The sequence below is a fragment of the Myxine glutinosa genome, chromosome 8 (assembly GCF_964187855.1).
Source record: "Myxine glutinosa chromosome 8, kmMyxGlut1.1, whole genome shotgun sequence".
In the NCBI taxonomy this organism is placed as follows: domain Eukaryota; kingdom Metazoa; phylum Chordata; class Myxini; order Myxiniformes; family Myxinidae; genus Myxine; species Myxine glutinosa.
In genome coordinates, this window is record NC_136268.1 from 104,768,964 (window position 1) to 104,793,892 (window position 24,929).

Consider the following 24,929-nt stretch of genomic DNA (forward strand, 5'->3'; position numbering starts at 1 on the left):
ACGTGTCTCAGCATACCTTAGATCAAGTTTGAAAACCAGCATCAACCGTGCATAAATTTGCATATTCGATCATTTTTGACAAAGTTATGGCACTTTGAACTTTGGTAGGGGACATGTATTGCAGCGCAATACTCAGAATGCTTATTAGTACGAGTAGTGCGTGAGCTTGAACGAATTATACGGTCATGATTGATGATGATATCTACATTGTATCCAGTCAACACTTACCCTCATTCTTTTCTGTTTCTCAGCTGCTGTTCTTCCACTTCTTTTTTTCTCTGTGTCGGGCTTAATTCTACATTTAATTACCGGAACGGCATCAGGCTTGAGCCGTCTCAACTTTCTGATGTTAAATTCTGAGTACAGGCCACTGTCGTAGTCACTGTCGCTGAAGTGTGCGCTACATATAACGCTGGAATCACTTGGTCCTTGCCAGTTTGACCTCGTCAATCTTACCTTTCCCGTCCAGATTTTCTGCAGATTTGCATCCTGAGGAAAAAGGTGAAACTAACTCCATCTTTTGTTGTGTTGTTGCAACCTGCAACAAGGCACCTTGCAGGCATTTTCGCTGTTTATTAACCGATGAACTTTGGAATAACTCGACGATCGCAAATCAAAAATAGAGTACGTACAAATTAAACAGAACGGATCGCAGGCCGAAGCATAGCGAATCGAGATGGCATGGACTTTGTTCGGGAGGTGACGTCATACGTCATGTGATCTGGTAGTAGAGAAATTCGGGTTTTTTTAGGGCAGGGCTTAGCAGGGTGCAAGAGCGCTAAAAAGGAAAGGAAAAAAAAATTATATAAAAAAAATTAGCTATTACTTATTACAAGAAATCGATTTCTATTTTTAAAAAACTGATACTCATACAAATAAGTCAAAAATGTTCTGCATTTCTGTGCACCTTTAAGTTCTGAATCAAAAACAAAGGTTCTGTAATATTAACAGTGAAATAAAGAATTGTGGAGACCAAATACAGACTTGGCATTTAATATGGAATATTTTTTTTCCTTGACTTGGGTTTACTTTCTAAACTCAGTATATCAATCTGGTGAGTTTCTTTTACCCTTCGGTGATGTCTTTGTTGAAAGAACCATGTCACCGATTGTCTTTCGCAGCAAGAAGTCAATAACAGGATTATATCACAGGTGGCGTGACAAAATGTAAGGACAGGTACATTTGATGATTGGCTTCACAATCGGGTATATAAGGGTTGTTGCGTTCTGTATTAGTGGAAAACAACTGCTGCACATCTACAAAAGTTATTGCCGCTTCCTCTGGAGATGGTCCGTCAACTTGACAATGCTGTTTGTCATGGAGTGGTGGCTTTACGAAATTCTGGCATGAAACAGCATGCTATTGCTCGGCAGTATGGCATCACTCAAGGTCAGGTGTCAAAGATCCTGAAACGAAATGCTCAGAGGGGTGTGCCTACTCCAATACCGAGGCCAGGACGTCCCCGCAGAACCACAAGGAGGGATGATCGCCAGCTGCACCGGTTAGTCCGCAATGGCCGTACCAAGTCAGCGAATCGGCTTAGGACTGAGTGGCAGCAACTGACAAATGTGCCTGTATCCAGAAGGCTAGTCAACCAACGACTGGTTCAAGCAGGCTATCGTGCCAGGCGTCCCCTGAGAAAGCCACGCCTGACCAGACAACACAGCCAGCGCCGATTGCAGCGGGCCAGAGCACCGTCAATGGCAGCCAGGACACTGGAATCACGTGACCTTCAGTGACGAGTCTAGATTTCTGGTCTATCGTCAAGATGGCCACATCCGAGTGCGCAGACAAGTGCATGGAGCCTACAACAAAGATTGTATAGTGCCAAGAGTCCAAGCTGGAGGTGGTGGGGTGACCGGTTGGGCTGCTTTTCATGCAGGGGGCAAAACTGACCTGGTTGTTCTGAATGGAAACCTGAACCAGTTCAAGTACAGGGTCATTCTGGAAGAAACATTGCTTCCATTTGCTCGTGCAGCCTTTCGAGGAAGCTTTGTCTTCCAAGATGACAATGGACGGCCTCATCGTGCTCGCATGATCCAACACTTTCTTGCTGACCGTGGTGTAGAGCATATGGAGTGGCCTGCCATGTCCCCGGATATGAATCCGATAGAGAACTTGTGGGCAGAATTAACGCGTCAAATCGACCACTTGTCCAGCAGCCGACCTCTGTGCGTGAATTGCAGCAGGCTATTGTCACTGCTTGGCAAGCGATTCCTGTCCAAACCTTGGCAAATCTCGTGAACAGCATGCCTCGACGTATACGTGCTCTCCTGAATGCTCGTGGGGGTTACACGAAGTACTGAACTGTAATTTTACTGTCCGTAATCTCAGTCATAACTTAGCTTTTGTTTTTGTTGAATTTTTTTTTTGGCTAATGTGCAAAATAAAGAGATACTTCTGGAAAACGTACAGAAGTTTAACACAGTCCTGTCCGTGATTTGAGTTCGATATCAGTTTACATCACTTTCAAGGATCAATTTATTTGCTTCGAAATGTCAAATGTGGTTTTTTTTCTTTTAAAGGTCACATTAACAAAATCTAGAATAATTTCAACATAATTCCAATGAACTTTTGGTTCTAAGTCATCTTGAAAAGTAAGTTCACCCCCACAAAAAAATATTCCATATTAAATGCCAAGTCTGTACTTTTGTCAATTTCAACTTATTTTTCGAGAAAATTGTGAGTTATTTGAAAAAAGTGCAAAGGTGCCAATATTTTTGGCCACGACTGTATTGACAGTGGGGTAGTGGGAAAACAATTGGCCACAACCGTCAATGGGGATAAAGTACCAGGAAAGACAGAGGGCGAGAGGGAGAAAACACTGCTAACAAAAAGTAAAAGGGTTGGGCTAGGAATGTTTAATAGGGGTAATAAAGATCATGGATCAGGTTGGGGGATGACATGAGGTGGCGGTGCACTACCACCACCAGGTTGGACAGTTTACATTTTGTACCCACTGATATGCCGGATCTGCATCTCGACCCTCCATCCTTGTCAAACCTCAAAAATATAATCGGCTTGTTCATGTCACCTATTCAACTCATTCAACAATTTTTGTCATTATCCCTCCATAACGTTTTTGGCCCCATCTCCCAATAGTGACGAATCACTTTAATATATTCTCAGATCCGGACCTTCACCAAAATCTAATCAATTCGTCGTTGTCACACACTCAATCTTTCTGCCAAATGTCGTCCGAATCCATCCATAACGTTTTGAGATATCGTGCTCACAGACAGACATACATAGATACAGATAGATAGATACAGGGGTGAAAAAAATTACTTCTGTCCACCTTTGGTGGTGGAGGTAACAATCCCATCTCATTCCATCCCTCTACCTTGACCTTTTTGTCCACACTCCCTCAGCTGAATTGTGATTGGTTAGGTGGTTGTAGGGAGACAGGGAATCTCGTGTTCTTACGTGGTTGAAGTGTCGTGTGAAAGCAACAACATTTGGTGCGAGAATGCGCTTCTCCTTCCGGTTCCAACCACAGCTGGAGAGCTCCTGTCATCAAAACACGCATAAGCATAAAACTGCAGTCTCCTCTTTCTCACATTGCTTGATGCATCCAATGCAAAAGGAATTTTAGGACATAGAAGTAAAAGTGATACTGGCACAAATAAATATATGCTGGCAAAGACAAAAGCTGGCTGTTTCATCAGCTCTGGTCCTCAGCGTGACAGCATCTTACATTAAAGGGGAACCCAAAAGCTCAGACCACCTCGACGCTAATCTATACCTTGATACCCTCCAAAATAGATGCCTTTTCCGATTTATAAAGTGGGTAATTTTGTGATTAAAAGTCGAAATCTTCTTTTTCTTCACACAAGCGGTGATGTCACCTAGTGAAAGCGACTGCCACTTCCGTATTGCCTAAGGATAACATCAACGAATAATTGAACTCAAACGGCGAATAATTTTCGAATTTCTACAAATATGCCTCGTCGATGCGTCCTTGGTGGTAGTAGTCAACGCGAGATGGTGTCATCCTACACCAATGGCCAAAAGATCCGAGGGTTGCCAGAAATTGGAGGAGGTTTGTTTGAAATACCCGAGTGTGGATGGAGCCTACAAAATGATCGCTTATGTTCTTGGAACATTTTACAGAAAACTGGTATGAAACAACAGAGATTAATATATCTTGTGGTGATTCACCACGATTGAGAGAGGATGCCATTCCCACGATTAAGCGGAAGAAACAGCCATCCCACGAATCTGTAACACCTTCTCTGCCAAGCTACCAGCATATGGACACTGGCAATTTGTGGTGAATCGAACACCTGTGTTAGTCTGCTGGCGACCAAAATCACCTGACTCGATGTGCTGCCTAACATCACCACCACATTGCCCAACACATCTGAAGAACTCAAAAACCTAGAAGCCATTGTCTCGGACGCCATCACGTCAACTCCGATATCCCATAAACTACCACCCAAGAAAGATTCAAATTCAGTGCGATCGGCATTCAGGAAAAGAGAGAGAATGAGGGTTAGTGTGTGTGTGTGTGTGTGTGTGTGTGTGTGTGTGTGTGTGTGTGTGTGTGTGTGTGTGTGTGTGTGTGTGTGTGTGTGTGTGTGTGTGTGTGTGTGTGCAGACATACATAGAAAGAAAACCTTGCACTGCAATATATAAAGATGATATCTCCACAGGTGATGCAGGAAATACAATCGAGCAGCATATCCATATACCCTGATGCTCACATTGGAGGTTTGACTTTTACACACATTCCTCCAAAAGTGTTTATCACTAATCTTGTCTCCAATTGCTTCTTCACACTCCCACTGATCCGTTTCAACATACTGAGAACTTTCAGAGTTGCTAATGATGGAGGAATCAGTATCAGAATCCGAGCACAGAATACACTGTTTCTCTATGAAAGTCGCCATTTGGATCATGGCGAGATCATGATGTGACGTCACCGGTGAAATCGAAAATAGACATTCTAGCAGCAATATTTTTGACACTTTGCATTTCAACTAAAAAAAGATTATAAAGCAAAATAATTTCAAAAATACCCTTCAAATTAGACCGTGATTAATGATTTTCAATGGTTTTGAGAGAGAAAAAAAATGCATTTGGGTTCCCTTTAAGGAAAGTATTGTTGTGAAAAAGTGTTGTTGTTTGTTTGTTTGTTTTTTATTGTTGTTGTTGTTTTGTTTTTTGGTTTTTTTACAAAGTCAAGGCTCGTGGAAGAGCGAGAACACAGGGCAGATGAAGATGCAACAGAAAAAAAATTGAGTAGAAAGAGAGCGGGGGACACACCAACAGCAGGGTTAAGGACAAAGTAGAGAGATACTGAATAAGTAAGCAAACTCTCAAGGAGGAAAAAGTGAAAATTTGCAAGGAGGTAGGTTTGGGGGTGGGGGGGGGGGGGGGCCGGGGTAGAAAAGCTCATGGTTTTGGATGAGGGATGATCAGAGATGGTGGTGAACAGCTGTCTTGAAGAACCTGGAGGGAAGAATGAGATTTAAGAGAATGAGTACGTTGGTTCTGGGTCCACAGATGGGGAAAAAGTGGAACAAATGAGTAGAGGTTAGCAGTGATTCTGTGATTTGGGAGTTTAATCAAGCGGGAGTTACTGGTGGACCACGTGCCCTGAGGTGTGGAGAGTCCGGGGGGATAAAGGATGGTAGGTAGAATAAGGTAGAATAAGGAAAGACAACCGACCTGTCTGCGATGGGAAATTGATAAGGCCATAGACTCAGCTTCATCATGGGAAGTTCTAATGATCTTGAACTTGACTTTGGTTTCCATGGCATCAAGTAGAGAAAGGTGTAAGGCAGGGGCACCAGCACAGAGGGGAGACCAGTACTCCATCAAGCTGTGGATGAAGGCCTTGTATGTGGATAAGAGCTCAGGTGTGCCAAGGAAAGACTTTGAATGACAGAGGATGTTCAGATGGAGACTAACTTTGGAGGCCATCTTAAAAATGTGGTTTTCCCAAGACAGATCATGGCTGATAGTGAAACCCAAGACTGATTGGCTGAACTTCAAGAGAATTGTTAAGAAAGTAGATAGGAGAGTTTGCTACACAGCCCTTTCGAAGAGAGACGGTGCGAATGTGAGATTTTTCAGGATTGAAAGACATATTCCTAGTGTTTGGCAAACTTGTGATTTTGTCAAGGTCTGAAGAGGGACGAGGCTGCAACTTTTTTTCAGAGGATTTTTCAGAGTCAGAGAGATTGTTGAAGATTAGGAATTGGGCGGAGCAAAGAACACTGCCATGGGGCACTCTAGTCTTGACAGCGAGAGGGGATGAAAGGTCCTGAGCGGCCTGATCATGTGTCTGGCATTGAGGGCCTCTGTTCATTGTTGGGAGAGTAGAAGCAGCATGTCCAAGGGAGAGTGACCTGGTCTGAATCCAATTTTGATGATCTGAGATGAGAGTGTTGGAGAAAAGGAAGGATTTTACAATTAGTGATGATGGATTAAATGACATTACTGATGATTGGAAGTAAGTTAAGAGGTCTGCAGTTAAGGAGGATCCATTTTTGCACCTGGTTTATGTAATGCTGTGATGTTGGCCGACTTCCAAGCAGATGGAAGGTGACCTCGGGCAAATTATAGGGTGAAAAGAGCAGAAAGAGGATGTACAAGAACAGCAGAGCTGGGTTTTACGACACGTGAGCTGATGCCGTCCAGTCCAGTTGCAGAATCAGTTGAGGGTTGCCAGAAACCTCTCCACATTTTCAGGTGAAAAAGTCAGTCCAGGAGCAGTTTGGTGCGACTTGGTAGGGTGGGTATAGAGAGTGAAGGTTTGGGGACAAAAGTTAGGTAAATGATGCTGTATATTCCATTTGTTGAGAGAATTCCATTAAGGATGTAAATAATACATGATTGGACTTGCAGGGTAAGTGTTATATAGCCAGTAAATGTTATATTATTTTGTATATTCATTGTCAATTTATTCTCTGCTTTTCCCCACCACCTGAAATGATTGTCATCCTGAGGGTATTTGAACATGCGTTTCCATGTCACCTTCCTATTGCTGGTTGAAACTAGCCATTGCTTGAACTGACACCCATTGGTGTTTTCATTGAAAACAAACATTCGATGGAACATGGGGAAAGAAAATGAGACTGGCTGGTGACACTTGAGACTCAGAAAGATTCTGAGTCACAGCACAACAATAGAGTTCGAGGATAGAAGCAGTATCCAGCCTTTGGGGGTGGTTTATTTAACAGCAGTGGAGCAAAGTAGCCCACAATCAGTCCTGCATGGGGTGCAAAGTGGTGGTTTTAGTTCGATAACGTTTCCATGATTTACACACTTTCAATGCACTCAGGGATCTCCATTATTTTCCCCATTGTGCCACTCTTCTAGAGTTGGTGCCTTCAAGGCTCTCTCCCCTGTATCTATTAAACAACCACGACTGTAGTGCTTTGTGAGCTCTCAGGGCAATGCCAGAACTCATGACATCACCTTGAGCATTATCAATGGTCCCAGGGCTATTTTGGGGCACCAACGGCTCATCATACACCACAAGGGCCTTGAAGTAGATGTGATTTCACATAATCTCTCCTTCAATGTCCTCTTCCAAGCTCTCACTGTGTCCTCGAGCTCTCAGCACCCTCATATGAAGCCCAATTTATCGAGTTCCCTGTATATCCTCAACCCGCTAAGATTTTAACCCTTCCCCCTGTTCTTTAGCTTCTCCTGCTGACCCATAGAATTACAATTAGTGAATGTTGTTGGTTTATTTATTGGATAATTTGGTTTTTGTTCTTGTAAGCCAATAATAAATAAGTTGTTGTGTATTATTCTTCTCTCAGAATGTGGCTGCTGATTGGCAGGATTTGGTTTTGTTCATCCAATCATCATCCATGTACGCTAACCTAAAAAGGAAGTAATAGACATGTAAGTTTGTACATTGACAAACATCAAAGGATGTTGATTTTATGCTTCCGCCAACGAAGTCGCCGGAGGCATTATGTTTTCAGGTTGTCCGTTCGGCTGTCCGTCCGTCCGTCCGTCCGTCCGTCCGTGATAGGTTTTCGTTACCGCGATAAGTTAAGAACGGCTAAAGAGATCTTAGTCAAACTTGGTGCAGGTGTGTATAATGAGGTAAAGATGAATTGATTCGATTTTGGGGTCACGAGGTCAAAGGCCAAAGGTCAGAGGTCATGTTAGGTAAAAATACTGTTACCGCGATAACTTGTGATCGAGCGATAGGAGTCTGATCAAATTTGGTACACTTATGTAGAATGATGTAAAGATGAACCGATTTGATTTTGGTGTCAAGAGGGCAAAGTCTGTAATAGGTCTATAACTCGAGAACGGCTGAAGTGATCCAATTCAAACTTAGTCCAGGAATGTATCATGATGAAAATATTAATTTATTAGATTTTGGAGTCAAAGGCCAAAGGTCAAATCTGTAATAGGTCTATAACTCGAGAATGGCTGAAGTGATCTAATTCAAACTTGGTACAGGTATGTATAATGATGTAAAGATTAACTGATTAGCTTTTGGGTTCAACAGATCAAAGGTTAAAGGTCAAAGTCTGTAATAGGTCTATAACTTAAGAATGGCTGAAAGGGCTATAATTCAAACTTGGTATAGATATGTATAATGATGTAAAGATGAACTGATTAGATTTTGGGGGTCCCGAGGTCAAAGCCCTAAAGGTCAGAGGTCATGTCAGGTAAAAATGTGAGAACTTGTGAACAGCTGAAGTGATATAAATTAAAACTTGGTACAGGTATGTATAATGATGTAAACATGAACTGATTACATTTTGGGGTCAATGGGTTAAAGGTCAGAGGTCATGTCAGGTAAGAAAATGTGCTAACTTGGGCACAGCTGAATGGATTTAAATCAAACTTGATACAAGTATTATCATGATGTAATAATGTGGGCGGAGGCATATCAGTCGACGTCGTGACGTCGAAGAGTGCCATTCTAGTTAATCGTTATTTTTGGCAATCGCACCTGGACTTTGGCGATTTTTCACAATAAAATTTTTGGATCCAAAGTTACATGCATGGCCATGTGATGTGACATTTCGTTTTCACTTGCGATTGTATTTTCAGGGAATATTTTCACCGAAGTTTCAAGAGCTGGTTGATGTTCAAATGAAATTTTACTTTGGGTTCTCCAGAAATTGTTAGATGGGATTAGATTTAGTGTTTAGTGCCAGCAATCGAGATCGATTTCTATAAATTCCGTCCGTTTTCTGCGATCATGGAAAATCACTGGCTTTACGTTAGCTCTGCACCATCCTGTAAATCTGCAAAATAATCAAGGTAGTGTTACCTATTCGCATCCATGGTATAGGTTGAAGGTAATGGGTTTCCGCTCGGTAGTTCGACCATCCGAGCTTGCATTACATGAGCTCCACCTTTAGTGCATGACAGTATGTTACGTATTGTAACAATCGTGGTTTATCAGCCCTTTGACTTGATCACATCTGAACCAATTCCCTGTGTTGGACCATCTCAGTTAATGTTCTCAATCTTACCCATCAACCAATCTTAAAGCCAAGGTAATGGTTTGTTATGCTAGGCCCTTACAGATTTAATCATTCTTGTAAGCATCTGTATGAACAAGGACAGACAATAATGTACAAAACAGTAAGTGCTTTTTTATGATGCAGGAGCAGATAGTTTCTCTGCACAATACACTGTTGCCCAGGAAACAGCACAAACAGTAAGAAAAAGAAAATTAATTTGTCATGCTTATTAATCCCCAACAATTTACTGTTTCCTGACACTAAAGCATGTCTGTGCCAGAGTCCTATGCACCAGAATTGTTGTAAAGAACCAGTGAGTCATTTCTGTCTTATTTAACAATTTACAAGGCTCAAAATCAGCCACATGGTTTTCTCGAAGTAAACGCTCAGGAATGTAAAAGTCTAGATTGGAAGGCCGCCCAATTCCACCCTTCACATCCATGTGTGCTGGCAAAGCGGCCCTCCTTACTACTTAACTTGAGTGCCTGTTCCCAAGCCTTTAGCGATTACCTTGGAGAATGTGGGTGAGGAGTCATTTTCAATAATGGTGATTTCGCAGGGATCCTGTTTATCATTATCAAATGACCGTAAGGAAACAAGACAGGAAATCTACTAAAAACATTTCAACAACCAAATCTTACTTAATTCGTGCCTGAAGAAAGGTAGATACTACTGTACAATGATACCACAACTAAACGATTGTCGCAACAACTAAACAACAAGTCGCAAATTAGCAAATGCGACAAAACAGCACTTAGCTAGACTTTCAAAACAAAAAATATCAAAGTTAACTATTGTACATTAAAAGTGAACTTTGCGCCTTCAGAGCATGTCAAAACTTAAATATGAAGTCAAAGGTTACAGGTGAACTCTGATAAAGTCATGGTGTTGGTTGTTCCTCATTTGCTGGAGAGAAGTGCCTCCAGGACATATGTGCCAGGGTGCAGTGTTAATTTCATGATAACCAATCGGATTCACTGCTTTATGACATGGTAAAGGGAACCAAGTGCAGAACGCCAAGAAGCCAGCAAGGATCAAATGTAGAGTGGACTGACAACTGGAACTATGTAGAACAGATATTCAAAACACCATTTGTTTATCCATACAATATCCCATGGAAGACACTTTATTCAATATTATGTGCTTGTAACATTAATTATGCTTATTGAAGTTTAAATTGATAAAGGTCTTGACTTCATTCAATACTATGGGCTTGCAACGTTCACTATGTTTATTGAAGTTTAAATTGATAAAGGTCTTGACTTCATTCAATACTATGGGCTTGCAACGTTCATTATGTTTATTGAAGTTTAAATTGATAAAGGTCTTGTTTTTGTGCACACACCCATGATCCCTCAGAAAGGTTTAAAGCTAATCTGGCATTCATAGTAGCTCCAGTTGAGGTTTATGTTACAATATTGTGCTCAAATGAGAGATCAAACCTCACGGGCTGTTAATCTGTAGCGAATATGAGACGTCTTCCTATTTACAAATTATCCATCTGGAGCATAATTTCGATTTTAATAAAATAATGATTTTAAAGATAGTTTTCAAAAAATTCCGAATGTTTAGTGCTACTGAAGCAGTCTTGTGCACCACCATATTTAGCATGTCCAGGTACTGCTAAACTGGAGGTTCTTGGAAGACAAGAAAGCGAGTTGTGTTCTACATGTTCAAGGATACAATTCAATAAAAATAAAATAAAGATTATAAAAGTCGTAAAAAATATATAAATTCCGGAATTTACCGCCATTTTCCACCATTAAAGCGGTGTCGATTACATCACCCTATCTAACACGTTACATTCGTTGTCCATGCCTGTTGTTTGTGTCCTCTATGATGTCCTTAGAAACAGCAAGTTTCCTGTTTGGAATGATTTTCAATTTTCTTTTACTCCAAGACGGGCAAACAGAAGAAAAAAATATCTCACTCCTCTCTGCACATGTGCAATCAGAACGAATTCAGATACAAAGTACTGTTAAACGGCAGGTTTGTTTTCCGATTCAAATTCCAATTTGTGTTCAAAATACATCATTCTATTTAAATATGTTGTTCCTCAATCATAAACTGAAGCTTAGACAGACAGACGGACAAACATTAACAAATTGCTTAACCACACTTTTCGCTTTGCGTGTGCGGGGTAATAAAGGTTATATGACCGCACAAGAAACGCATCATGGCCATTTGGCAAACCTACATCGCAAGTACCACCAATATGTACATTCCATTATCCCTCAAGCAATCAAATTTTTAACATCAATCTAAGCATTGTGGTTGAGTTTGGACATAGATCACATGGAGGCCAAAGACATTAGCAAACATTGGTGTTATTTTTACATTCATGAACTATAAGGAAGTTAGTATACATTTGACAAACACATCATATCATGGGATTTGACCCCGGGTTCCCCACATCACAAGTCAAGGGGTTCAAATGGAAATATTACCATTGCTTGGTTGCTAGAAACTCGGGTAATTTAACCACGGGATAAGAGCTATCCTGGAGTTAAAATTATTATCCGAAAGTTAACTATCCGAAGGATAAACTACGGTTGGGTAAGGGTAGGATAGTTATCCGCAGGATAAAGGCTGGATAAGGCGTGGCTAAGGTTTTGATTGAAATTTGGTATCCCACATTGCATTGCACTGTCATGTCCGCTGGAAAACAGTCATGGCGGGTGAAGTCAGTCATACGAGAAAGAGGAAAGCAATTTTTACTCCAACGGACTGTGATATGTTGTGGCGGGAGGCAGAAGATCATATGAAGCTCATAAGGAGTAAATTTTCCAACACCCTAATGAATGATGTGAAGAGGAAGGTATGGCTGATGATCACAGCTGCCAACAAGTGTAGAGGACGACTTTCGATCGGCGGAGTTGTAGAAATGCACCCGTGGCAAAAAATTCTTAGGGCAATGCTAAGTTCTGGTCAGAATCACTGGTGAGATTGCACAGTTCTGTTTCGTAGCACGCGTCAACCTGCCACTTGCCTTACTAAATCGATATCGGTCTCAGAACTCACGCTCCGAATATTCATTCATGCATTGCATCAACACATTTGCGGAATTTCCTTTCAACGTTCGCCAGACATATGTCAAACAAAGCTGGATCGTTTGCCATTTTGAATTGGACAAACCTAGGTACGCGTCACTAAAACCACTAATAAGATGTTATCCGGGCCAGAGGAGACTGGATAAGGTTATCCAGAAAACTCACTAATTTATCCAGTGGATAAAGTTATCCAGGCTTTGAGCAACAGAACCTATCAAGTGAAAAAAATGTATCCACATGATAGGCGATTTATCCACAGGATAGTGCTTATCCGAGCCTGGTGTTGGCTTAGCGGTTAGGGTGCCGGCTTGGGATCCTAGGATCCTGGTTTCGAATCCTGGTCGATCGCTAAATTAACACCAGGGGGGTTGACTCAGCCGGTCATCCTTCCGAGGTCGGCAAATTGATTACCAGCTTGCTGGGATGAATGATCCCGGTGTGTACCCCGATTTAGAATAGGTACACCGTATCCCTGCGCATCGTAAGAGGCGACCAAGGGTTGGCGCCAGGAAGGGCATCCGGCCATAAAAACATTGCCTCAAACAGGGAACCATGATTGTCATGGGACCCGCAAGGCTAACCCCTGCTCCCACGGGGAAAAATGGCCTTAAAACGATCATTCATTCGTTCATAGTGCTTATCCGAGTTTCTAGCAACCGGGCCCAGGCGTACTTATCATATACTTTGACTTAACCTCAATGTCCCATTGATTCTATTGGCAGAGTCTAGAAAGCAAAGGAACAGGCCCAATGACCTATTCTTGTGAAAGAGACAATGGTCTCCATTACCTGCACATCATTGTGGATGGGCCAGGCAGATTAAAGGCCCCTGAAGGAGTGCATGCTCTATTATTTGGTGCACCTCTTAAAGTCACATAAAATAGTTATTAAGGTCACATAATACTCAAAACTTAGCAGTATTCCTCTCATAATATCTTGGACATTCCTGCACCACTCAGACATTTGATAAATACCAGACGGGCAACGATTTAAATGCATGTGTAAGGAACAAATGCTTTCATTTTTCTGAGCAATGAAAACTGCTATTATTATTTCCAGACTCCTGGAAATTGTATGTTTTTTCAGTCTGATCGAGTATTTTTCTTAGGTCTTACCTCAAGCTTTTGGAAATCCACATAACTCTTGGCCGCGGGTTGCTGTGTGCAACGTTGTGCCGAACAGATGCCGGGAAAAAAGCGCAGCAGGTTGCCGAGAATTAAAGGTTTGCCCAGGGACATTATGGTCTTGCAAAAGAACCGTAATGATGTTTTTTATTGTTATTAAACCACGTGCCTCGTGCGTGCGGTCTTCGCAAAGAGGCACGACGTTTAATTCAAATCCTTGGTAGATTCATTGGCAACAGAAATTAACCAAAATAACAGAGCGATGATGGGGAAATGCCAAAGAGAGCGAAAGCAGAGATAGCACAAGCAAGACAAGCAGAGACAACACAAGCAAGACAAGCAGAGACAACACAAGCAAGACAAGCAGAGAATGATGAGGAAAGGCACAGAATGGCCCAATAAATGTGGAAGTCATAAGGGGAGAGCCAAAAACATGTTTTCAAAGAGTCCTTTTTTGCAAAGTTAACTTTATAATGATGAAGACAATGCAGAAATAAACAGAAACAAACTAGGAACAGCTCTGCAGTACTCTTGTGCAGCTTGAATAGTTTAGTGCACATCTTATGGCCGGCGGCCATCCATTTAGTGCATATGCAATGAGGGAGAGTTTGTTTTTTTTGTTGTTTTTTTTGTATACTGAATCGAGGCTCGTGAAAGAGCTGACATTTACTTACACAAACAAATCAACCAGACAAACAAAATATATAAAAAGAGGGAGCGGAAGACAAGAGAAGGGGAAGCACACAAACACTTGAGAGCACACAACATTTAAGAGCAGGGAGATGTGTGGGAGGGAGAGGGCTTGGGGGGAGGAGGCGTGGGAAGGGTGGGGGGGGGGGGGGGGGGGAGAAGTATAAAACACAAGGACACCAAGGCTTCCAGGACAGAAGTTGGTATTTCAAAAAAGTGGAATTGGGGTGAAATTAGCAGGGATAGAAAAGATCAAGGTTTTGGATGGGGGAAGATAAGAGATGGTGGTGAACAGCTGTTTTAAAGACCTGTAGGGTGGAGTGGGATTGAAGAGAGTGAGGGAGTTTGTTCCAGAGGCAGGAGAAAAGAGGAATGAAGGAGTGAAAAGAGGTATGAAGGAATGAAGGAGTTTGGCGCCAAATTGAGAACAATGCATTGAGAAAAGAAGAAGAGGGAAGAAAATTAAAGTCAGGAAGGAGGGCAAGAGAGAGTAGGAGCAGTGGGGAGAAAGATTTTGGAGGATGTAGTGGTTGTGAGGGAAAGGGCATGTGTAGGGAATATGGGGGCGGAAGGGGTGGGGCGAGGTGAATATAAATAATTCCCACATATTTAAGTACGCGATAAGCAGATGCCTGTCACCTACTGTTGAAAAAAGCTTGACAAAGTCAGAAATTCAAGTAGGGCCATCATGGTGACGTCAAAAAACACAAGTCACCAAGAAGTAAAATGGATCATTTCTTCGTTCATGAGGATCTAGCATGAGGACAAATAAAAATACAAAGCTCCCAAAGTTAATAGCATGTATTATTACATTGTGCTGCAACCTGCTGCATGCTGCCTCTTTAGAAAACAGTGTGAACTAGAATGGCACTCAGTAGAGAGCATACCTCCGTCAGGTGAACAGTTTACGTTTTGTATCCCAGAGTAGACCAGAAAATCACAATACAGAATCACATTTCATCAAATTCAATCACAAGAATCACCATAGCAATTAACAACACAATACCCCGGTCTAGTCTTTCATACCCCGATCTACTCCTTCAAAGGTTCGGCAGAATAGTCATGGTTTTTATATGGAAGAGCCACAAACCATCACTACGCCACTGTGGTAGATCGTGTGCTGAGTACCACGTGTTTTTTCTTTTTACCTCCGGCACCGAAGGTGGTTTGCTTTCCCTTCAATGAATGATCGTTTCAAGGCCATTTTCCCCGCTAGAGCGGGGGTAAGCCTTGCGGGCCCCATGACAATCATGGTTCCCTGTTTGAGGCAATGTTTTTATGGCCGGATGCCCTTCCTGACGCCAACCCTTGGTCACGCTCTTACGATGCGCAGGGATACGGTGTACCTATTTTAAATCGGGGTACACACGGGGATCATTCATCACAGCAAGCTGGTACTCAATTTGCCGACCTCGGAAGGATGACAGGCTGAGTCAACCCCCCTGGCGTTAATTCAGCGATCGACCGGGATTCGAACCCAGGATCCTAGGATCCCAAGCCGGCACCCTAACCGCTAAGCCAACACCAGGCTATGTGGTTGTGGTTTGTGGTCCTTCAATGTGGTTTGTTTTCATTTTACTCTTCAAAATGACACATATGAATGCAGATGAAGTGGCAAACCTCTCATGTGACTCGTAATGTCGACAATAATGATCCTGACATGGATTCTGATTACGGGACTGTGGAAATACCCTTAGTCTTGAACAATATTCTCGCATCCGTATTTGGATCTTCACCAAAATTGAATCGATTCGTCCTTGTCACACATCCAACCTTTCAACCAAGTTTCGTCCGAATCCGTCCACAACTTTTTGAGATATCCTGCTATGTATCCTTTTGGCCCCCATCTCCCAATGGTGAAGAATCACTTTAAAAATTCTACGAGCCGGATCCGGATCTTCACCAAAATCCAATCATATCGCCCTTGTCACATACACTACCTATCCGCCAAATTTCGCACGAATCCGTCCACAACTTTTTGAGACATCTTGTTCACAGACAAACAAACAAAGAAAGACAGACAGACAGGGGTGAAAACATAACCGCCATCCACCTTTGGTGGCACAGGTAAAGATGAATAAACAGGGAAAGAATGAAACAAAATGTCAAAATCATTCATTTTCATAGTCATAAAAAATTATATATTGCATCAAACCTGTATACTACATTTTCGCTTTGCAAAAAGCTCCATTTGGATATGAACAGACAAAACTCAACTTGCCTGCATAGAGTTACAGAATAAGTGTGTGTTGTATTAGTTGTGTGATTGCACGATGGAATGATTAAAGTGTCAAAAAGCACCAAGACCGTGCCCTCGATTTATGACAACGGAGATGGATGTGGATGTAAATAAACGAATGGGGAAGCACACATACCTCGGGCTGGATGGCTTTGAACACAGGAGCATCGAGCAGCGTTATCTGGCTCTGTCGCACGGGGAAGCAAAATGGAAATCCTCTCATCGACTTTCCAAAATAATATGAATACGAATAATAATCACTCCATCATAATGACATCATCAAAGTAGGAAACAATTTCCATCGAGATGCTTGCATAGCTGCGATTATGCTGCGTAGAGTTTGTAAAATTTCCAAATACTCGAGCCAAAACACCCCAGTCCGATTCTTTCACACTCCATTTTTCATCTCGCGCTCAGCGAAGCGAATTCCTTCACTGCCCCAATAATAATAATAAAACAACTAAAATTGCAGTTATATATATATAGGAGGCATTATATTTCTCTGACAGATTTATCATCAGGAGTTATAAAAAAAATTTTTTAAATGGAAAGGACGATTTGAAACATAGAACGAGTATGCTATGGGGAAACTACAGAGAACTCTTGGAGAAATATAGTATCACAGCAACCACCACTTACCACCCCTCCTCCCACACAACACTCCCTAACCATTGGATATCAGTGGTGGTGTTCTTCACGTTACAGTGTCAGATCACACTGACACCATTTTATTTCACATTGTCGTCTTCATAGATCTCAATTATTCCCACCTTGTGGGGTGGGTCGGAACGGTTCTGGCCTGTCTTTCTCGAACCGGCTGGCCAGGCACGACGTTAGACTGGCAGGAATTTGTAATTTCTTCAGGGCAATGGTGATAACTCACCTACTCCTTGAGAAAGACACTGTGGGATCTTTAATATCCACCAATGACCAGTTTTAGCAGATCAGTCCTCCAGCTTAATGCACTTTTAATAGAACACACACACACACACACACACACACACACACACACACACACACACACACACACACACACACACACACACACACACACACACACACACACACACACACACCTCACCCTGCCTGTGAAACACCAGTGCCCGGTTGCTAGAAGCCCGCATAAGCCCATCCTGTGGATATATCACATATCCGGTGAATTAAATGTATCCACTGGATAACTACTAGCAACTGAGCCCAGGATGACAGGTTATAGCTGGGTTGAGATTCAAACCCAGGCTAGACAACTCAGAGGTGAGTGGCAAAACCATAGGGTTCCCCTAAAAGCCTTCGTAATTTTACTGATGATGAAAAAGATAGAAAAAGCGACAGAATACTCTGAAAACAAGACCGATAGTCTAACAACGGCATTGCCTTATTTGATATTTTACTTGAAAAGAATAGTATGGCCTGGGTGGGGATACTATTTGCAGTTCGCAGTTTGCAAACAATGCAAGTGTGGATTTTTTTTGACTTCAGGCATGGACAGCTGGTTCGTGAATGGCCTGGGTAAAAATAACGGCGCGTGGCAAACAATTAAGCAATAAACTCCACATTCCTGTGCCACCTTCAGTCGAACGTCAGGCATTGACAGCACGTTCAAGATATTTTCATTCCAAACAGCATCATTCATCATTCCAATCACAAATAAATACTATAATACTAATATATAAAAATATAATGTTACATCACGATTGTATGGAGATATTAAACCAGTGAACCATCGTCATCTGTTCACTTCGAGATTCGGGAGCAAGGTCCGTGTCGATCGCATTTCAAAATCATAATTGTATTGAGGAATTTCTGAAACCTACCTACCTTACAACACCCACTGGGATCCAAAACGACCCACAGATGGTTATTATATTTCCTATTAGTAAAATATGCAACTGTAATGGTTACTAAAACCCTGTCATGTGACCAGATCCTCAGCTCGGATTGGTGTACGTTTGTGGGGACATACGGACAGAAACGCTGTTCTAAACGACATTGCCCTATGGGCTATGCCGTAAAAAGTAAGATATACAAATATTTCGCACATCTGTGGACGAACAGCAAAGCACAGGGAACAAACTCACAGCAAAATCCTCTGGGAAGACCCGAAGAACATCAAAGAGAACAGCATCGTAGCTCTTGCGTTTGGGGTCTGCAGAGGCCCGCCCATCCAATGAATCTACACTACTGCTGTCCTGTGGGTCAAACAACTTATCAAATAAACAAAAGGTCAGAATGATGTCTCAATCATAAAACGTGAACTCAATGATCAAGAAAATTAAACAAAATGACGATTTTCATAAACTGAGAATCATTACATCTGATCATTAGTGAATCCTTCGGCTCTATGTTGCAGGGACGTGGACACTTGTGAGCACAATGGTAAACAGGCTGGAGACATTAGATGTGGATGCATGGGGCATTAGGACAATGCTCAGAATCTCCCGAACACAGAAAAAGACAAAGGACAGCCACGTAGATGAGAAACCTGTTAGGTACAAATCAAGAAACTCAAGGTTGATTACACTGATAATCTCCTTTGTCATGAGAACTGTTGGAAGGTGGGGTCGCAGGCAAGGGAGCAAAAGGTAGACCAAGGATCACTTGGATGGCAGTGACATTGGCCTGGCCTGGAGTGACCTTTGAGGAATGATCGAGCAAGCTGCCGATTGGACAACTTGGAGATCCATGGCAACCAACCCCTCATCTGTATATAGATGGAGAAGATGCCTGACCTGCGACTTGTTGAGTTTCCTGGTTATTTCCAAAGGTGGGCGGTCCGCTTCGAAAGTCCGCTTATCCGCTGCAGTGGACTAACGTTTTCGAAGCGGATAAGCGAATCGGAACAACCCCCGGAAACCGAAGCGGATAAGCGTAAGAGGACTACCGAAAAATTAAAGCACATCGCGATTCGCCAAATCAGCTGTTAGCCTGAGCCGTTACTCTAGAATTGTGAATATTTATTTTAGTGAATAATAAGTGAAACCCTAACAACTCGGCTCTCGCCCAATCTCTTCCCGCTCGAGTTCCGTGATGCTTGGGTAACTCTATTTCTCAGGCATAACACGCCGCTCCCGAGCTCTGCCTCAGTCGAGCGCGTGTTCAGCTACGGGTCGGACATCCTCAGGCCTAAGAGGTCGGCCCTGGCTGCACCGAACTTCGAGGCCCTCGTCTTCATGAAGGGCAACCTCCAAATCCTCAAGAAGGCCCACGAGGTGGAGGAGGAAGACGAGGACTAGTCAACAGACTGCTAGTCTGCTGACTAGTAGACTCTCTTGTCAAAGAAAGGACGGGCAAATTGATTTTTCTTTAATGTAACTTGCATATATTAAAATTATATTTAAATTAACTGTAGAGTAGAGTAGAGTCGAGTGGAAAACTTTATTTCAATAAATTTTGAATACATTTTATTTAAATAAAAATGTATATTTTTGATCTTAAAAGCTTTGTTTGTCTTTGTAGTAGTTAGAAATGGCTATTTAGGCTTAGAAAGCATTAAATTCCCTTTAGAAACGTCAAAAATCGCTTTAAAAACGTCGAAGCGCTTTTAAAAAATCGAATCTACGCGGATAAGCGGAAAACCGGTAAGCGGACGAAGATTTTCGGCCGCTGAAGCGGATAAGCGAATCGGACTACACGGGCTGGCGGAGCGGATAAGCGGTAAGCGGCCTTAAAATTTTCCGAATCGTGCCCACCTTTAGTTATTTCCATGGAGGTTCCAAATGTATGTCATGGGCTGTTCTTAATCCACCTGCTTGCCTTTTGCTTTCTTACAGGTAACCTTTCAATATCAGAACTTGGTTATTTAACTTTACTTTTTTACCTAATACCAAACAGATCTATTATTTTCTCATCTTGGGGAAAAAATTGCATTTTATTTTATTTTATTTTTAACAAATTGCCATGGTTAGTTCCCTCTTTGATATTTACTCAATCGTTGGTACGATAACCGAAAACATTCCAATACGTGGTATTGAGTAAACAGGCCTTCACACAAATCCCTATGCAGTACATTTGGAAACTGTACTGTCAGTGTTCAGTCTTCAAACCACCCTCGACCTGCTGTCTGCCACGGGGGAAAACGAAAATAAATAAATATAACTAACCATAACATTTGGCAATTTTGTCGGCGTATAAAGAGAACAGTATTTCACAACTGTGTGAATGAGCAGGTAATGGTCACGGAAGACAAACTCCATTCAAATCACATTTTTGGCTACTTCTGGAAGTATTGGTGGAAATACATACACATACACATACACACACACACAAGGATGTAGGCCTCTCTCAAGACGCACGTGGCAGTTTTGGCATACTTGCCACGCTGGCCATGTTTGGTTTAGCAGTATGGATTGTATAACAAATACATAAACACACACCACAGTAAAGCATTTCAATCCGAATTAGGAGCTGCACATCCCTTTTTCATTGCTGCTTCAACAAAACGTTTGTATCCTGTCAGAAAACAAATAACTGCGCCAAATTCAACAAGTAATTTCCCCAAACAAGGTGGAGAAACTATCACAAGTGTTGAAAAAGCAAATTTTGGCTTTAAGGTGTTTTCTAATTTTCAACAGCAGTGTACAAATCAACTCTGACTAATGGGGAAGAGTCATCATCAAGCAACTTGCATACGGTGTCCCAAGCGATTGTGAGGTGGAAGGACGAGGGACTATATCTGTATGGCGGAGGGTTTATACGACCTCAAAGTGAAATAACAAACAAAGCGAAATCAGACTTTGAATCCAAAACAAGCGATTTATAAAATGCTCCTGTGACACATACCTCTGGGGAAGCAGGAATGACATTGATGTTTGATGCTTGTCCATTCAATTCCATTGTTGCCACCTCCCTGGGATTAGCTTAAGGGGGACAGGCCATGGTGCCTGGATAAAATGAAACAAACAAAAACTAGTCATTATGAAGGCACGAGAATCACAAAAACCAACATGGGTTATTCCTGCGATGATGCAAACTCAATTGTATTTGTAGACACCGAATCACTTTGCGTAATCCTCCAGCTTTTGAACAACAAAACAGGAAGTTCTTCAAGGGGGGTTTTTCCCAGGGCTTCAAAATAAGCATAACCACCATCTCACATCATCCCCAGTCCCTACCAGTGATATTTGCTATCGTCAGCTGCATCACCCATTCCTAACTATGATGAAAAAGAAAAAAAACACGATAGCTAGCTGTTCTCGTCTATCAGATAAAGGCCGATATGGCGACCACTTCTCGTACAGCTGCTAACGTTAAAAGGACCAAAGGAAAGTCGAAACTCATATCCTTTGGCATCTTGGCACATTGTGAACTGTTACGGATTCGGCACTAATTATTATTGTTGTTATTATTATTGTGGTTCTAAGTATTGCGATTATTATTGTTTAAGGAAAATGGTTATTGTGGTTAAAGGGTTAAAAGCGCTCATGGTAAAAATGAGACAGGAAATCGGATCGGGAACTGGAAGACGTCGAGCGAGGAGGAAGAGGGCGTGAGGAAGGTGTGGAAAGACGCGTCTGTAGAAGCTCCGTACCTAGCGTGGTCGAGCGTACATCGCGAGTGAACTTTGAGTCCTTGAAAGGAATCTCGAGCGATTGGTGTTATCGCTGGAATAGTGAAAAAGCCTGCGGTCAGGAACAGGCGTGAGATTCCGAAGAATCCTCGCCTAGAGGCTGCGGCTCGAGTAAGAGCCGTCCGCCATTTTGCCTCGCGCGTTGCGTTCACCGAAAAAGGTTTTGGTACGCGCCAACTTTTCTCACCCTCCGGCCGTCTGCCGGGGATGTGTGTGTGCAACAGCGGCGTTTGAAGAATACGATGCGGTTCGCTGGTTGACCGGTGAATGTGCACGTCTGGATCGCGTCTTTGGGATTTCTCTTTCCACCGCCAGTTTGCTGTTGGTTGGGGACCACGTGACGGTCCCAGCCGTGCCTACACCTCCTTACTCGCCCCATCATCTCTTCGCCTCATCCCCTCGGAGTTATAGAGACATTGAGGAGTGTTCGGTTCCACTCACTGGGAGAGCAGTGAGTTTATGTTACTTAACAAGATGGTACCATCTTAAGATATTGATTGTATGGTTGATTGCCACCATTGTTGTATGGTTCTTCTTGTGTGCTTTTTAATATATTATTTGTTCGTTGACAACCATTGGTGTGGTTTCATTATTGATTTGATCGTTTCATTTGATGGTTTCATTGATGGTTTCATTATAGATCGATTTCAACAAAGAATAACATATTGTTACAGACGCGGTTTTAGATGTTATTTTACCGAGCGGTTGGTATTACCGCGTCCGAACAGTTACTCCCCGATTAGAACCCGATTCCACCCGACGTTGACCAGATCGCACCGCAGATATTCAATCGGGAAACCTCTAAAGCGACCGAAAGAGAAGGAAAAGAGAAGAAGACAAAGTACGGAGGAAGAACAGATTTATTATACACACACAAGCAAAAAGAAAGAGCGACCAAAATTATTTACAAGCAATGGATGGAGGAAGCAGTCACACAGTGCATCGTTAGCTTATTCTATTCATTTTACTTAACCCCAAGACAACGAGTAGGACAGACGACGTTCACACTTACACGGGGGATATTGCAGGCAGGTAGGGCTTGAGGTGGATTGCTGGAGAGGGAGGCAGGGTCGGAGGCAGCAGCTCTCAATTCCTCGCGGTTTTTGGCGGGAAAACCCTTCGTCGCGTATCCGCTGCCGATGCTGTAGACGTCACGCGCTGGCTCGGGCACACCTGCTCCTCTCCTTCTGGTGGAGCCGTCTCCCTCCTTTCAGCGCGTCTCTCCAAAGCTGGTTTCCTTTCCGAGTACCTCTCCTCTTTGGCTTGGAGCGTTTCGCATCTCACCGCTCCTCTTGGTGTCGCCTCTTCGCTCATCTCCCAGGTCATCTGGTGAAGCAGTCCCTTCCAGTCCCTTTTATTACTCCGGGCGGAATCAAGCCGCCGGCTGCGAGGGCGCGCCTACCGGGTCACTAACCGCAGTGCTGGTTGGCCAAGTGGGGTTGGCTCACTCCTCCCCTCTATGACGAGGTGGAGACACGCCTTTCTTCTCCGAGATTAGCACATGGGCAATGGCGGCTTGCGGGATTGAACACCACTCGCACCCCTTTTGAAAGGAACTTTGGAGAGCGGAGATGATTGGGGAAATTGAAAGGGCCTACGCTTATTTCGTTTGATACAATGCAGAGTCAATCTAGTGGGAAACACATATTTAGCCTACAATCCTACATGGAATAAGGAAATACACTATTTAAAAAGATATATCGTGGCCTGTGTGTAAGTTTCATGGAATTAACTAGGAGGACGGCTGCGACCATTATTTACATTACGAGGGCGTTACACACAACAAAACCATACTTTTCACATTCGTTACACTTCCTCCAAAATTGTTACACTTCTCAAAAACCGTTACACTTCTCAAAATTCGTTACACTTCTCAAAACCGTTACAATATCTTTCTGCTGGGGGTCCTCTCGGGGTTCGGAGGTTTACCGAGACCAGGGGATAGGGGAGGACCCCGTAACAGAACGCTCAAGCTGATTTGAGATGTGGATGTAAAATGCCCTTTCAAATAAAACTTTAGAAAGCCCTACAAGCGGAATGCAAATCAGGGAAGTTGAAGGTTTCTCCATGAAAATGCACAATGCAACAACCTCTGTGAGGCTCAGTCTTTGAGCGTGCAAACACGACCATCTCACCTTAAATTTTCATGGAAAGTCCATGAGGTGGACAAATACAACTGAACGCCAGATTGAATGTATAAAATCGGTCTGATTGAACGCTGGGTGGGATTTCTTCCAGAGTCAATAAGTCAAAAACAAAATGCACCTGATGGAATGGGTGAGTGCAGAATGCAGGAATTTTTTAGAACGGTTGAGGTGAAAAATAAATTGCTCCTTTCATGGCAGAGGAAACATCCAATAAGAAGACATCAAGCATCTGAAGAAGAGCAAGTTCACCTATGAACTTAAGATGCTGTGACAGACACCAAGGTTGGAATCCCACAACACAGAAGAAAAGTAGAACAGCACTCATAGTCAGGTTCACTATGTTTTTTCGTTCAAAATTTTGGTAGATTAGCAAAACTATACATTTTTGGAATATTCAGAGCATGAGGAATCCAAAAATTAATGTTGACATTTGCGTAGACACCTTTGCGAAAATGACACTCAGGACAGTGATGAAGATCTGTAAAAGCATATTCCTGAACGGTATAGACCTCATAGATCCTGTGTATAGGACTTATAGTTCAATCTGATACCACCTATAACTTCCTATAACAACCTATAACTTCAAAGGACTTGCAATATCATATATTATGTAATACAGTTATATCACAAATATAAAGACAATGGTTTTCAATTACCTT

At 42.5% G+C, this 24,929-nt stretch overlaps 1 protein-coding gene across 7 annotated transcripts in view; it reads right to left on the bottom strand.

Moving 5' to 3' along the window:
- LOC137433159 (ras-specific guanine nucleotide-releasing factor RalGPS2) overlaps window positions 1-24,929 on the bottom strand; it is a 262,715-nt gene that overhangs the window by 219,655 nt on the left and 18,131 nt on the right. For all 7 annotated transcript variants that reach the window (XM_078783628.1, XM_078783629.1, XM_078783631.1 and 4 more), the window contains 4 exons: window positions 21,337-21,437; window positions 18,636-18,746; window positions 16,694-16,744; window positions 3,427-3,510 (listed from right to left, as the gene is read on the bottom strand). In XM_078783628.1, the coding sequence (XP_078639754.1) occupies window positions 3,427-3,510; window positions 16,694-16,744; window positions 18,636-18,746; window positions 21,337-21,390 (300 nt within the window). In that variant the 5' untranslated portion in view covers window positions 21,391-21,437. The remainder of the gene's footprint in view (window positions 1-3,426; window positions 3,511-16,693; window positions 16,745-18,635; window positions 18,747-21,336; window positions 21,438-24,929) is intronic.